Genomic DNA, 15,826 nt, shown 5'->3' on the forward strand with positions numbered 1-15,826 from the left:
CTATCACTTTAATTGCGCTATTAGAGTTAAGAATTAGAGTAAACATCTCTAAATATGAAGGGGCTTTTTTCAATAATAATAATAAAAAAAATAATAATTAAATATGAAGGGAGCGCAGGTTTGTTGCAGAAAAAAGACTATTTTTAAAAAAGTATTCATGTACTGTGAGCCAGCAGCAGTGTACTGAAGGACCACACCGGAGGAGGAGTCAGCCTATACAACAGCGCCCCCTTGTGGTTAAAAGTGTTACCGGTTTACAGGGGGTATTCTGTCTCTGAGACGAGCAGAATGAAAGTAGCTTCAATTAGTTTTGTCAAGAAAACGGATTATTTTAAAGATAAAAACACAAACCCTACTATGAATACTGTGTCTCTCTACAACACAAACAATCAGAAAAGCCGGTTTCAATTGGTTTTATGCTTTTAATGTAATAATTCTATGTAGTATTTGTGTTACAATAACATATTACATAAATATACATGATAAAAATAAATATATCGTTGACTTTTTACACAAGTGACTATGATTACTTTATATTGTATCGCAGGTAAATATCCAGCTACATTTTTATGTCATTGATAAGAAGGCAAACTTAATCCCAGAAGAGAGCGCATGAATTATCTCTTATCTCTCATTTAAAGTGCATATGTATCCCCATGTTAAGTTAAGCTTAGAATGAATGAACGATCTTCAAGGTTGTAGAAAGGTTCTCATTCTCCTGCTCTCTGTTTGCATTCCCAGACCGTCCACCTCATCCGCGTCACGCCAATTACCAGTAGGATGCAGGAGGAGGTAGTAGAGTATGAGGTTGACCAGCCCCAACAATAAACCTCCATAAATAAAGTAACTGAGCGGCAGGAAGAACATGGCAGTCTGCACCTCGGGCTTCAAGAAGGCCAGCAACAACGGAGCCATAATGTTTATAAGAGAGTGGAAAACGTAATAGACGGTCATGACTACTTTCGTGTCTTGTCCTTTGACGTTGAAGAAGGTGAAGGTGAGGATCACTCCGATGACGGCCTGGTAGAGGAGCTCCAGGCCTTTGGACGAGCAGAAGTTGGTCTTGAACAGGTGTGTGCAGGTCGTCCCCAGCAGCCAGAGGATGCCGAAAGCTATTGTGCTGTAAGAGCTCAGTATGAGGAGGAAGCTGTAGCTGAGGATGTGGCTGGTGATGGTGCCGAGTTTGTACAGGAGGTAGATCGCTGTGGGGAGACCAGAGGGCATCTCGCGGATATAGGGGAGGGATCTGCGTAAGCAACGGCGGTAATCCACCAGGGCCCAGGCGGTATTGACGAAGGAAAAGCCCATGGATGCATCTGAAGACAGTGGGGGACAAGGGGGAAAAGTAAAGATACTGTGAATGTAGGGATTTTTGTTGTTGTTAAGGTTTCATGCTGATCTTGTGCCTCTTTGTGAACCGAGCAGGGTGTCAAACGAGACTGTCAGTACAGCAGTTGAATTCACTTTGTGGATGCGGCTTTACCAGCAAAGTTGTTCCTAACTATGGGACGTATGCAGGTAATGCGCCCCTAGTGGCAGTATAATTAACACTGATCTGGTCCCTTGGGTATGTTGTCATCAAATAGCTTCGGTGAGGTTTCCACCAGAAGCTTGCTACTGGTTAAAGCATTGAACTTTAACTGTAACCACTTTAACCCTTTCACTCTCAAGTTAGACTTTTACACGCTTCTGTTTTTTGTCTGTATCTTACCACCTCGACCTGTCTTTTTTAGCCCTAACCCTATCCTCACTCCTACTGTGTACTTAAACTGTGTACTTCTGTGTACTTAAACGTACATATGGGTCGCATTTAAAAACTTACTTATGGGTCACATTTAAAAACATACTTATGGGTCGCATTTAAAAACTTACTTATGGGTCACATTTAAAAACATACTTATGGGTCGCATTTAAAAACTTACTTATGGGTCACATTTAAATACATACATATGGGTCGCATTTAAAAAATGGGTCGCATTTAAAAAATGGGTTGTGTTTAAAAAATGTGTCGTATTTAAAAACTTACCTATGGGTCACATTTAAAAACTTACCTATGGGCCGCATTTAAAAACTTACCTATGGGTAACATTTAAAAACTTACCAATGGGTTGCATTTAAAAACGTATTTATGGGTTGCATTTAAAATCTTACCTATGGATTGCATTTAAAAACTTACTTATGGGTCAGATTTAAAAACTTACTTATGGGTTGCATTTAAAAACTTGCTTATGGGTCGCATTTAAAAACTTACTTATGGGTCGCATTTGAAAACTTACTTATGGGTCACATTTAAAAAATGGGTCGCATTTAAAAACATAGCATTCAAAAATACTTGTAAGGTTGCAAACGTACCTATGGGTCTTAGTCACGGGTTGACCAGAATGACTCATAGTTATGTTTGAGTTGAAGGCTTAATCAGCATTGTGTGAACTCATATGACGACAGTTTGAATGACATTTTGTTTCTATTTAATGGTTTCGCACTACAGCTTAAGCAAAGAATGCTGTGTCTCACTTTTATTCCACTACTTACACTGCCAGAAGGAGCCCTCCCTGTGGTCCAGTGCTATGTATATTTGTAGAAGGAGTTGCGGAACACTCTCCAAAAAAGCTTCAAACAGTTTGAGCATGCTCAGATCAGTGGCCAGGCAAAACAGGTCGTGGTGCTCTTCCCTCCTCTCTTCCACTGTGCAGGAATCCGTTTTTTTCCAAACCACCTTAAAAGCATTTTTCAGCAGCTGACAGTACCTAGCAACAAATCACAAACAATGTCAACAGGTTGCTGCCACCATGCCTTGCACTGTATGTGTCCACACTTTTTAAAGGTATTTGTGACACAGTACAACTTAAATGTTGTTTTTCCAGTCGGCACATTTTTACCATGCTTTTATGTCTGAGTAGCATGTTTTGTGTTCTGATTCTCAATGTGCAGACACTCCTTTTTCAGTCTATTTTGCAGACAACAGGGTTCATGCCCTCTGAAGCTGCCGGACTCTTATCAATCATCAGCGCTGTCATTATTCATTTTCATACCTTGTACAGACTCCCAGGCCAAAGACGTGCAGGACAACAAGTCCACCATTTGACACACCGGCTATGGCTGCCGTTCCTTTTGGGTTCCGGATAACATCCTTCATGTCGTCCTGGTACCAGGCGTAGCTGAAGAGCTGGGTCACCAGCAGTCCATTGAGAAGGAACACCAGAGTCAGTCCAGCCCAGACGTACTGTTTCTCTTGAAAATATATCTGAGCCACTTTTATGTCTGTCCCAATGTCCACGACGTACAAGACGAGTCCAGCGATGGTGAGTAGCCATCGTAGTTTGGTGTACTGACAGTGTGACGGAAGCATAATCTTGTCAGTTGGCCTTCAAGTTTCTGCAGAGAAGCTGCTCTTGTCGTTCACGTGCCATTCTGGTCAGTCTGTAAAAGTAGCACAGCAAAGCAAAAAAAGGACAACTATAACAATCAGTTTCATTCCTGCAGTCAGCTGCCACATCATATCCTCCTGCCCGTTGACCCTCTGACATAAACACTTATGATGTACTGATAAATGCAACAGACATATCAACAAAGACGTAGGATAATAAAAATGGTTAAAATCTCCCTGTGCTCATGCTGGATTCTTCCATCAGCTGCACTAGATTCTATTCTCTCTTCTTACAGAGCGACATAATGAGCAAATAATCAATTGTAATGTCCACTTATATGTACTCTAAATGACATTTTTGTCCTAGTTGTAATGTTTCTTTGTAAATCATGTCTATTTCTGTTAAGATCACACCTTCAGTAAACACACACACGCACAGCAAGTGATCTTACCATGGTTGTCCACCGCTGTGTAAAGCATGTCTGCACGACACAGTTCTCTTTCCCTTTTCTTGAAACCTGTGACAGGCTCCACCTCTGTGACTCTCACCACCAATTATGGGCAAACCGGTCATGTGTCATTATTACATAATAAAGATTGTGTCTTTGTGCGCGTTGCTATGTGTGCACGTCTTGTGACAGCGCGACAGCCTGGAAATGCTCAGTCACATTCTTGTGTTGCTTCGCTCTGAAGATCAAACAGGTGTTTTTTTATTTCCTCCCTGTGAACACCCTGTGAGGGTGGGGTAGGTTGATGTGACATTTCCTGTAATAGATGCACTGACAGTAAGTGTGGTTTTAAGGCTTAACTGAGATCAGGGCAACGTGACATGTAGTTCACCATTTTCAAAAGACAACCACTGCAAACTTTAAAAACAATTTAGTAAGTACTAAGCTATTTATATTACACTAAACTCACCATTGCTCAATTCTGTGCTCTCATGGATTTCATAACTACATTTGTTTAGCGTAAACATCAGCTTATGGCATTAATGTTTACTAATGTTTACTAATGCTAGTTGCTGTAGCTGACATGAGCCAGTATACTGACTAAGATTCTACTCTGCCACAGTTTACTTAGCATATGGAGTGTAGTTGCACTGTCTCCCTTAAACATTTTCAAAAATGATTAACATGTGCATATAATGCATATTCCACAAAAAGCCCAGTAGCTTCATGCATCTCTAAATGCAGCTAAAAGGTCATGAGGTCTAGAGAAAGTGGACATAAACAATGCATCTTCAATCCCATTCAGAAACATGATAAATGACATTCTGCATATTTCCCTTTACTGAGAGATATGATATTGTCATATAGATTATTATGATATTGTCATATAGATTATTAATCGATTAATCAGTCAATTATTTTCATGACAGATTAATCGAGTAATAGTTTGGTCCATATAATGTCATAAAATGTCAAAAAATGCTGATCAGTGCTTGTCAGACGTGGAAATGACGATGTTCTCAAATGTCTTGTTTTGTCCACAAACCAAAATGATTCAGTTTTAATGATGTTTTAATGATCATGTGGAGCAAGGAAAGTGAGAAAATATTCACATTTAAAAAGCTAAAACAACAAGAAATCTTGTTTTAATCATGAAAAAAGCTTCAAATCGATTATCAAAATAGTTGAATAATCGATTAATCGAGTAATTGTTTCAGCTCTAACCTACATACAATAATATATTCTCACATCTGTATTTCTACACTACATTAAGTCCACGTATGTGCTTATTCACATATGTTATGTGTTATGTTTAATGTCTGGGTTTTTTTTGTTGTTGTTTTTTTACGTAATTTGTAATCATTTTTCTTTAGAAAGGAACAGTGACCAGTGAAACTAACCTTTTTCTATCTATTTATACATATATATATATCGAAAAAAACTGCTTTTATTGTTTTATTTTTATTACATAATACTGTATTAGACAACAGACTTCTTGGTGTCTGCAGACAGGTAAAATGTGTCCTCCACACTTCTAGGTGGCGACATGGAGCCTCAGCTGTTCCTGTCCTGTGCGTAAAGAGAGTCGTTGGGTCAGGCGCAGCGGTTCTCTTTCCCCGTGGACCCTCCCACTACAGAAGAGTGACACGCCATTCAATCGCTGCCTGGCCCTGCGCTTGTAGGAATCAGAAGGGAGCGCTGCGCGAAGGCTAGTAAAAAAAAAGAAAGAAGCATATCTGCTGGGAAAACCGAACTACATCCGCGCTACGACAAGCAAAAAGAAAAAGTTGAACCGAATCACAGCGAAATGGGGATTCGAAAAAAGGCGAACAAGAACCCACCGGTGCTGAGCCACGAGTTTGTCATCCAGAACCATGCAGACATTGTTTCGTGTGTTGCTATGGTGTTCCTCCTCGGGCTGATGTTTGAGGTGAGTTCACATGTTGAATGGTTCTCCGTGGTGTGGGGGACATGCAGCGGTGTTGGACTGGCACAGTGGACACAGCTGTGAGGAGACACAGGTCTGTTCATCTGCTGTGCTGGTAACTGACATGGCTGTCTGACCTGGTCTTCACTGCTTCCTCCTGTGAACCTAAAGTTTTCTTTTATTTTCTTTTTCTTTTTATTCCTCTCTCCGCCTCTGTGGCTTATTCTTGCAGCTTAATGTTTTCCCGGCACAAGTTATTTCCCTGCTTTTAAAACAAAAGCAACGTAGGAAGTTGTGTTTACTTTCCGTCTGGCTGCATCCAATGTTGAAATATTTCACCCACGGGCCCGCGGTGTGACCACAAAAGAACAAAGTAACTCGTGGACAACACTGAGAGGGAGTGTGTGAGTGTGTCTGTGTGTGTGTTTGTGTGCGTGTTATTGCGCAGCCCCGCATCATTGTATCGATCCTCCTCGTCACCATATTGTGCAACAACGACCCAGACTCGCTTAGTTTATGTGTTACGTGGCAATCACACAGCGACTGTCTGAGTGAGAGTCTGTCATCACTGAAAAACCCCGTTCGACTTCAAACTCACAACTTCTCCTATGAGGAGAGTCAAATATCGCTGGAGCCCACGCGCGTGGACGTGTTCATACACACTCCAAACTCCCCCCGCAGAAGGAAAACAATACTTTCACACAAAGTTGTGTCCATTTTTTTTCACATTACTCCGAGCAGCGGCGCCAGCAGAGTCAAGTATCCTCCTAATTAAAACTGCTTCCTGTTTTTGTTTTCCAAAATAAGAGCCCTTTTGATATGCGAGTGCCAGTGTGATTTATTTTATTTATTTATTTTAAGTTACATCTTAGTTATTTTAACAACATACATTTATACAGCCCTAAATTAACAGCATTCATATTTTTTTCTGTTTCTGTAATAGTTAATACACCAGTATGTAGAAGCTTTTTCACGGAAACTATTACTACGAAATGATTATTGTTATCCACAAAGTTTTTTATAAACTTTTTTATAAGAAACATATTATATTTTTTTTTATTAAGATGTCAAATTCTAGGTATTTACTAATTCATACTAATAGTAAACATAGTTACTTACTAAATAATGTTCAAATTTGGGTTTAAAAGGATGAATTTTGTTTATGCCAAATAAATAACAATAACAAAATGTTAGTTTTAAAACACATTTTTGAAAGATCTAAAATATTTCTTTTGTCGTTCTTCTCTGACAACTCTAGTCTCCTTTTCGCACTGTAATACAGTAATTTATGTACATACATTATAGTATATTTACTTGTAATTCTGTATCTATTTATTGATTTTCTTCCTGTTTTTTTCACTTCCCAGAACCCATAAAAATGAGTTTGCTTAAGTTTTATTAAATTTCCTTCTGTTGTTCCACAATAATAAAATGCATGTTTCCCATATATTCTCTTAATTTAATTTAGGTTTAAGGTTAAATCAAATTTGTCACATTTTACCCAAAGAATCGTTGACATGTAAAGATATCTCTCTGTGTTTTGGTGTCTGTAAATACATGTGACCCTTGTAACCTGTTTTATAGTTTGATCAGAAGTGTCTCCATGCTCTCCTCACCGACATGTTTTGTCGTCCATCCACAGGTCACCTCGAAGTTTGCAGTGTTGTTCATAACCGTCCAGTACAATGTCACCATTTCCACAAACGGTAAGTGAAATATTGAATGCGTTTGTCTTTAAACACATCATTTAGCGTCTTGTTTGAGTCGTCCCGCTGAAAGCCTCTCATCTGGATTCTGGAGCAGTACACGTGTGGCCTTACACAAACTCATTTGAGAGCTCCTTTTTTTTTTTCCTCCCACTGGAGCTAAATTTAGTCTGCCTGATTTATAAAGTTCTCTTGTGGCAAGGTTGTGCCGGGCAAATTTGGGCTAAGGTGTAATATAGGCCTCTCAATTCAAGTCTCTCTCATTTCAAGGTTATAAATTGTGGTTTGAGGCTGGTTGGTGTGCAAGCTGTAAGCTGGTGATTAAGTTATCTGTGCGACGGTGCCACTTACCTGACTGTCATCTGTTTACAGCCTTTATCTAACAAAACAAAGAACATGCCGCAGCACATATATTACTCCACTCAGTGAAACTAAGTCAGTGTTTTTTTCTTTATCACTGCTGCCGACTTTTACAAATGACTGAATTGATTTCTCTGTGTGCTTGCGTAAACCTTGAGTCAAGAGCTTCCTCCAACTACTTGATGGAAGCTGCCCTGGCGTATCACCACTCGCACAGAGAGTGCTGCAGCGCTTCACGGTAATTTGTGGTGCTCAAATATGGAGTCGACGGGCTGAATGTATAATGTGTGACTTTGGAGAGGCAGAAAAAGCTGCGTGCGTGGAAAAGTTGGCGTGCACATGCAGCGTTTTTCCGCTGTGGTGTAAAACTGCACAGTCAAGAATCGCAAATGCACAGCTTGAACATGATCAGACTTGTGAGTCGGTGGAAGTCAAGTGGCGTAGCGTTTCGGGGTAGGATTCAGGAACCTGTGTTGAGTGCGCACACTTGATACTTCTCAGAAACGATCGTTTGTTTGTTTTTTAACCGTGGTCAACGCGATGACTCTGCATGTCTTGTGTGTGTGTGTGTGTGTATGTGCTGCAGAAGGCCCAGAGGAGACAGCTGTGAACCACTTCCACCACGGCATCAAGGACTTGGCCACTATCTTCTTCTACATGCTGGTGGCCATCATCATGCATGCCATTATTCAGGAATATGTGCTTGATGTAAGTCGGAGAAACACGTACACACACACACACACACACACACACACAGATGCACTTTTATCTGCAAAACTCTTCTGCATACTTTACTTTTGTTGTTCTTGGCAGAAAATCAACCGGAAGAAACACTTCTCCAAAACCAAACACAGCAAGTTTAATGAGTCGGGACAACTCGGCGCGTTCTACTTTTTCTCCTTTGGTTGGGGCGCGAGCATCCTTCTCTCTGTACGTACAGTCGCACCTTTTGTTTACAAGTGTCATAAACCCTTCAAACTGTCCGTGATTGTAATTTTTGTGCCTTTTTTGCCCTAAGGAAAACTTCTTATCCAATCCAGTCACCCTGTGGGAGGGATATCCCCATACACTGATGCCGTAAGTGGGCCTAGTCTTTTTAAACGGCAGTGTTGTTGACTCAAGTTGAAGACTTCATGTACACTTTAAAAACTTGTCATTTCATTCAGATTCCAGATGAAATTCTACTTGATTTGTCAGCTCAGCTACTGGCTGCATGCTCTCCCGGAACTCTATTTCCAGAAGACAAAGAAGGTAAGCCAGTGGTTTTTTTTTTTTAATAGTTTGTCTGTCTCTTGCTTTTGTTTGGCTCCCTGAGGCTATTTCCTGTCAGACTTCCTTGGTTATATTTGACTTGTTCCAAAGAATCATTGTCCTTTCGCTTAAATCTTGCTGTAAATATGTTGGCCTGACGTCCTCTTGTCTGTGCTCTCCAGGAGGATATTCCACGCCAGCTCGTGTATGTTTTCCTGTACCTGGTCCACATTGCGGGCGCCTACATTCTGAAGTAAGAGCTGCCATTATGCCCTCACACAAAGCCTGAAGTTATGTGTCTGACAAGGGACGTTTGTTTTGTTTGCTCATTGCACAACCTCTGCTGTCTGTCCTGTGTAATAATAATAATAATAATAATAATAATACTTTTTTCCTGTTTCTTTTAGCCTGAACCGTCTGTGTCTGGTCCTGCTCGTGTTGCACTACTTTGTCGAGTTGCTCTTCCATGTTTCGCGTCTGATCTACTTCAGCAACGAAAACAGACAAATGGGGTGAGTTCTCTAGGTTCAGATAGATCTTTTTATGTGACGTTTGAGTCAATGTCGTCTTGAATTTTTTTTTTAACCTGTTAAGAATTTGTGACACTAAGGCGTCTCGTGTCTTCCAGTTTCACCCTATGGGCCGTACTGTTTGTCCTCGCCCGGCTGCTCACCCTGTCCTTGTCCGTCCTCACCGTGGGCTTCGGCCTCGCCAACGCTGACAATCAAGGCTTTGATCTGGCCGCAGGAAACTTTAATGTTCTCTTTGTGCGGTAAGGAACAATTCATCCTAAAATCACGTATAAAGGGACTCGACAGTCGTGCAGGTCAACACATTGTAGGATTGTTAGACATCTAGAAATAAACACTAAAAATGACAGAATTACACTTCACCACATGTACAATGGGTCCATTTGAATATCGAGTCTCTGACATTAGTTCTCCCTTTTTGCACATTATCTTAGATTTGAGACGTGTCATAGTGCAACACACACATACTTGTGTAATGACCCTTGCGAGTCTCTAATCTGTTTCCCTCTTTCCTTGTAGGATAACTGTCCTGGCTGCCGTCTGCCTCACTCAGGCCTTCATGATGTGGAAATTTATCAACTTTCAGCTGCGCCGGTGGAGAGAGCATGCCCAGGCTCAGACCATGAAAAAGAAACAGGCGCCTTCCAAGAGCAAATCGAAGAAAGACAAAGGTGAGGGAACGGGGACATTTGAGCTGGAGAGTGTTTACTTCTTTATGAAGAATCTCCTCTGCAAAAGTACAACACACTGTGTTTCCCAAAGAAAAATACCAAAACACACACCGTTTCAATCTGCTGCCAGTGAAATACATTATTTAAAATACTTTTTTTTACAAATATGATTCGCAAAATATGAGAGGCAATGGTCATTTTTACATTTGGATAACATATTTAAAATGAGTACTGTGTGATATTTGTGCTCAAAGATGGTTTCTTCAGTCTGTAGGACCATTTTTAATCTAAGATGGTCATTTGACACACATTTTGGCTTTAAGATATATAGATAATCTGTATTTTTCAGATAAAAACAAAAATCTGTGTCAAGATGTTTCAGATCCGTATCAAACGTATCCAATTTATTTATAAAGCACATTTAAAAAAACGACAACACTAGATTAAAGACTAGATTAGCACTAGATTAAATAAATAACCAGATGTAAGTAAATAAATAAATAAATAACAACAGACTTAAAACATGAGATTAGACGGTGACATCTCACCCAGGAAAAGAGTCATTTGCATCCACACCAGCACGTCTAAAAATGCAAATCTTATCATTTAGTTACACTGTGCATGAACGTGCCGGTGGAGATGGGAAGTTGTTCATTCTCTCCCGAGCAGTCGTTTGTTCAGTCTAAGAATCTGCTACTCACGAAAGACGACAACGGTGATGAGTAAGAACAAGGATTTCTGTGAAACTGAAACAGAGAATAAGTGTTTCCCAGCTGACGGCCGAGCTGTGGCTGATAAGAAGCAATCAGGAAGTGAAAGCGGGCAACTGCCTCAAACGCCGCTGCCTCTTCAGACTAAAATGGAGGTAGCGTTTAGGGATGGGTATCGGTCAAAATCACTGACTGTAAACATGTAAATTTAAAAACTAAAATATTTTAGCTGAGTCATTTCTGGGATGTTTATTTCTTCTTTTTGGGAGGAATAATGTTTGCCACACAGTTGGCGGAATTATGTCTTTGAAATGACTCTGCGAGTAAATCTTCTCAAGTATCCCACAACACTTAAATCATTCAGGAGACATCAGGGGCGGTATCTTTTTAAATGAAACACTCCATGCTTAGAGACACTTTACACGGCACTGACTTTGATGTGTTCTTCATCTCCAGCTAATGGAGTAAACGGAGTCACCTCCCATGGAGCTGATTCACCAAGAGCAAGAAAAGAGAAGTCATCGTAAACCCATTCCCCTGAGCTCGTCCCGTCGCCTCTCCCTCCCTGTGCCTCCACGTCTGCGTTCAACCGGCAGATCCTCCACCTCACCACCACCACCACCACCACCGTTGCATTTTTGACTCCCACACAGTGACTGCCCTCCCAGCTGGATTTCATGGGCACCGAATGCGTTTCGCTTTGCTTGTTCGCCAGCCGTTCCAGCGCACCGTGATTTAACAGTCGATGCTCTGCTGTGCCATTTCCAGTGAAAAGCAAACTAATTGAAAAAAAATATCAACTATTAAAAACAAAAAAAATAGACCATTATATTTAAAAAGAAGTGCCTATTGATTGATACAGATTGTTTTGTACAGGATGTGTTTAATTTTAAAAATTCAGGAATGATGACGTCAGTGTTAGAAATGTCTCCTTAGTCATGCCTTTCCTAAATACTGTGTTTTCCGGTTTATATTTAATTTCTTTTTTTCCATTTAAAATGTGTAGCCCGGTTTCCCCTGACTTCAGTTTATTAATTTCCCTGTAGTGACTGGAGGTTGTATACAAGCTTTTTACATTCTTCTCCTTTGGAATATTAACACCACGGCCTATTCAAACCCACACATTGTTGGTGTTTTCGTTGCGTCACTCACACCACACCTTAAACGGAAGACAGAATGTGGAAGTAATACACAACATCCAGTCATTGCTCGATTCACGTTTAATGTCAAATATTTGGATTTTGGAACAGTTTTGTAATGACGGCAGAAATAATTTTATCAGCGAGTAAAAAAAAACAACTAAATTGGATAAAACTTTGATTGAACCTTGTGTGCCCATCTTCTCTTGTAGTGAAAGCGAAATGGGTTTGTTGTGTTTGTATGACCCGGTGTATTACTGCTAACCTGAAAGCGTCCATGAGAATGATTTGTCGTCAAAGAATGGGACTGGGATGTTTGGCTCTCACCTTCGCCCTCTATATGGACTGTGCCAAACGAGCCTGATTGACCTGATGTTGATAAATGTCTTCTTACTTACATGCCATCAAACTAATTTACAAAGCTATGGCGTGCAGTCGTGTCGTCACAATCAATCACCTAGGTAACACTGGCTTTTTTTCTGAAAGGAATGGATCAAATTTGCAAAATGTAGGTTCATAACTGTGAGTCACGTTGCCTCTGGCAGTGCATCAGAGGTGGTTGCGTTGTCTTTGACTTGTCCTGAGGGTTTATCCATCTTGTAAAGGAATAAAATGTTTTATTGAAAAAAAAAGAATCATCAGATTTTTATTTTATTGCAGTTGTCACTTTGTACTTTACCCATCTGATATACTGTCCTAAGAAATGTGAATTTTCCCCTCTTAATTTTAGATTTAAATGTATAATTGAAAAGATAATGAACGTATTATCAATCTTCAGGGACTGTTATCATCTAAATCTGATGAATGATAAAGTCTTTGTATTTTCTTTTCTCTTAAATTCAAGCATACTATTAAAGAAATGTAAGATTTAAGGTGAAATTCAAAATAAAATCACATAACTTAAGACTACAGTCAAAAAATTTTAAATTAAATGTACTATAATTAACAGTAAAAGGGAGGATTTATATTTAATTATGCATATATTATTCATTCAGTATCAGTCACTGTCCAGATAAATCAGAATGACTTTACATGCCGTAAAACATTGAAAAGCACATTGAAATGAACTTGTGTACATTTTATTTTGAAATTTAAATTCCCCAGAGAACTGGTTAAACATAAAAAAATGTGAGAGCGGAAGCAGCTGCCTTGAAATTATCAACATGTTTGCCTGTTTGTTTTGTCGCGTTACTCTACTGCTAAATGAAGACGTGTAAAAAAGCAGCGTGACGCGAGGCTCGCACTTCACGTGTCTGCCACACGGTGGCGGTGTTGCCCGGGTTTTGACCCGCAGAAAACGCCTGCGTGCTGTTTTGCTTTGAGTCACTGACAGTGATAGTTGTTGAGCAGACGCTGGAGCCAACTGAATAAAAATAGTACGCAGAGTTTATTCAAATGTATCCAAAGCATGTAACGTTTTTGAAGCATCTTCGCTCACTAATTTCAAACCAACGTTGTTCAAACACCAATAATTGCACTTTTCTTCTCACCTATAGTCGCTACCAATGATTACAAGTGTTATAAACACTGTATTACCCTAACATGTACTATTGTGTCGTGATTTTAAGTGATACCATTACCAGCATTTTTTTATTTGCTGCATGTCCCTTAAAGCAGCCTTGTTTTTTATAGGCTGACATAAATCTTTATTACCTTAAATACACACTAATTTTGAGTGGGCAGTAGTTACACTGAAGTAAGTGTATTATTAAGTGTGACTTTTATCAAAAAAAAATAAAATTGTAATGCTTTTTATATATGTAATCAGAAAACTGGAAATAGAGGGGGTGGGTCACAGTCTGACCATATTGTTTTTTAAAAAACCACGACCACAAGTTTAAACATAACTGACATTCGTTAAACAGCTGTTAGTGGCTGACACGTTAAGTGTTCAAAAAAGTGATGCCGCAGAGTCACTTTGGCGTGTACTGCTGGGTAAGTATGTTATAACAGGTAAAAGGGGAAAAACGCCACGAACCCGGGCGGTAAAGTGAGCTGATAGAGCTGCTACAGCCCCGTGATGTGGTTTGGTGTGGGGGAGGATAGCATAGCACCAGCCAGATAAACACTCAGTATTGGTTTGCAGAGCAGGAGTAACATGGCGGCACAGTTAGCCAGCAGAAATGTTGTTTCGCTGCCGCGAAGGTCAGAGCTGCTTCTCTTAAACGGGATTTAACAGCGAGGACACAGCGGGAAGTATTAAAACGTAAGTAAACACACACTTTAGTGCTCACATTCGAGGCGGTCGGAATGTTTTGGTTGTGAAACCCATGAGCGAGGTGTTCAATCTCGGTTGTGTGTCTGTTTGGCACGGTCTCTCGCTTCGGCGCTAGCATATTAGCAGGCGCTAGCGTCTTGGCTAAGCTCGCCGCTTGTGTCAATAGTGTTTTCTGCAGCAAACTCACCAGACAGCGAGCTCGCTACAGGAATTATTGCAGTGTTTATTCGCGCTTTTCACTCGCTGTCATGTGTGGCCGCGAATGTGCTGAGCGCAAAGTGAGGTATAGCGTGCACAATACTTTTATATGGCAATGTTGTTTTTTTGTGCTGAGTGTGCGAGTGACTGTGCACTCAACACCGGGCGAAGTTCGCCAGTGTAGCAGCTGAGTTAGCATGCTAGCAGTGTAGCTGCAGGCTAGCGCTGCTGTTCTAACGCGATGACAGAAAAAGAAAGTGAGTCAGGACTCGGGACAGTTCTGTACACCATGTGTTTGAGCGGGTTGTTGTTGTGTTAACCGTGTCCCCGTTACTACTTGCTTGGACGGGTAAGCCGTTGAAATACCCTGCCTTTGCTCGACAGACAGCGACCACTCTCATCTTTGTTTTTGCTGAACTAATGTTTTTCCTGTGTTTGGTTGGCGTTGTTGTGCATTGTGGAGGTGCTCGTCTGATCGTGGACTTGTTAGCAGCAAAAACACAGTGTTCCTGGCGTTGGACTCTCGAAGCAGTCGTTTTAAACGTTTTCGAAATGTAAAGGAAAAAGTGTTCATAAAGTTCTAAGTGGAGGATAGGAGGGAAGGACTGCGTGGTACTTGCATCTTGTGGCATTACTCTGCAAAATCACAACAAAAATAACACGTTAATTAAATGTGTTGTTAGCTGTTAGATGTACGCGCACGCTCCATTAATGAGACGTGGTGTTTAATGGAATATAGGGGATGCTCTATGTAAATTGCAAGGCACTAATGCAGTATGGAGGAATGCAGCGCAGAGGAGGGGGGTTGACTTGTGTGTTGCGTTTTTGTGCCTGCCTGCCTCGAGAGTGCTTTGCTCTGCTTCTATAGAAACTCTCTTGCTTGACTGATCTGGGACTATACAGGCAGACAGCTTGCGCCATTTCAGCGATTGTCAGCGCTGCTCTCAGTAATGCTGGAGGAACGCACCCCGTGAAACCAGTTGAACAGTTTCTGTTGCGTCACCCTGCCCACCTGATGGTGTACGGCATTCGTGTCATATCATTGACATGAGATGCAACATTTTCGGCTGTGTTTCTCTGGCTGCGACTTCTGCGCCTCTTTGCACATGCAGTGTGGTGGATTTCAGTCAGATGTACACCTGTATGCGAGCACAGCTAACTATCAACATAATGTAAAACAATCGTTTTTTGTTACGTGCCTCGTGTTTCCCATTAACCCCACACATGATGTAAAACGAGGATCTCAAAGATGTGATTATTTCATGCATGCATTCATCCATGTCTTCTGTCAACTGTCAAC

General features: G+C 40.7%; 3 protein-coding genes across 8 annotated transcripts in view; 2 read left to right on the forward strand and 1 right to left on the reverse strand.

Moving 5' to 3' along the window:
* Positions 1–417: 417 nt before the first annotated feature.
* On the reverse strand, positions 418–3,359 carry xkr9 (XK, Kell blood group complex subunit-related family, member 9). Its single transcript, XM_044036581.1, has 3 exons — positions 3,033–3,359; positions 2,533–2,747; positions 418–1,316 (listed from the first exon to the last, which is right to left on the reverse strand). Exons 1-3 carry the CDS (start codon positions 3,347–3,349, stop codon positions 691–693), a joined length of 1,158 nt encoding a protein of 385 aa, XP_043892516.1. The 5' UTR covers positions 3,350–3,359; the 3' UTR covers positions 418–690.
* Positions 3,360–5,315: 1,956 nt separating this feature from the next.
* tram1 (translocation associated membrane protein 1) lies at positions 5,316–12,742 on the forward strand. Its single transcript, XM_044036594.1, has 11 exons — positions 5,316–5,746; positions 7,386–7,449; positions 8,396–8,517; positions 8,623–8,739; positions 8,828–8,886; positions 8,976–9,060; positions 9,243–9,313; positions 9,468–9,572; positions 9,689–9,832; positions 10,110–10,261; positions 11,428–12,742. Exons 1-11 carry the CDS (start codon positions 5,624–5,626, stop codon positions 11,496–11,498), a joined length of 1,113 nt encoding a protein of 370 aa, XP_043892529.1. The 5' UTR covers positions 5,316–5,623; the 3' UTR covers positions 11,499–12,742.
* Positions 12,743–13,956: 1,214 nt separating this feature from the next.
* ncoa2 (nuclear receptor coactivator 2) overlaps positions 13,957–15,826 on the forward strand; it is a 49,847-nt gene continuing 47,977 nt past the window's right edge. For 2 of the 6 annotated variants that reach the window (XM_044028011.1, XM_044028042.1), the window contains exons 1-2: positions 13,957–14,045; positions 14,197–14,316. The gene's annotated coding sequence lies outside the window, so the exon portion shown is untranslated. Of the gene's footprint in view, positions 14,046–14,196; positions 14,317–14,592; positions 14,612–14,820; positions 14,876–15,826 lie in introns of those variants that run through there. The other 4 variants (XM_044028050.1, XM_044028015.1, XM_044028032.1 and 1 more) reach the window with 4 other exon arrangements.

This window comes from Solea senegalensis, linkage group LG1 (genome assembly GCF_019176455.1).
Source record: "Solea senegalensis isolate Sse05_10M linkage group LG1, IFAPA_SoseM_1, whole genome shotgun sequence".
NCBI lineage: Eukaryota > Metazoa > Chordata > Actinopteri > Pleuronectiformes > Soleidae > Solea > Solea senegalensis.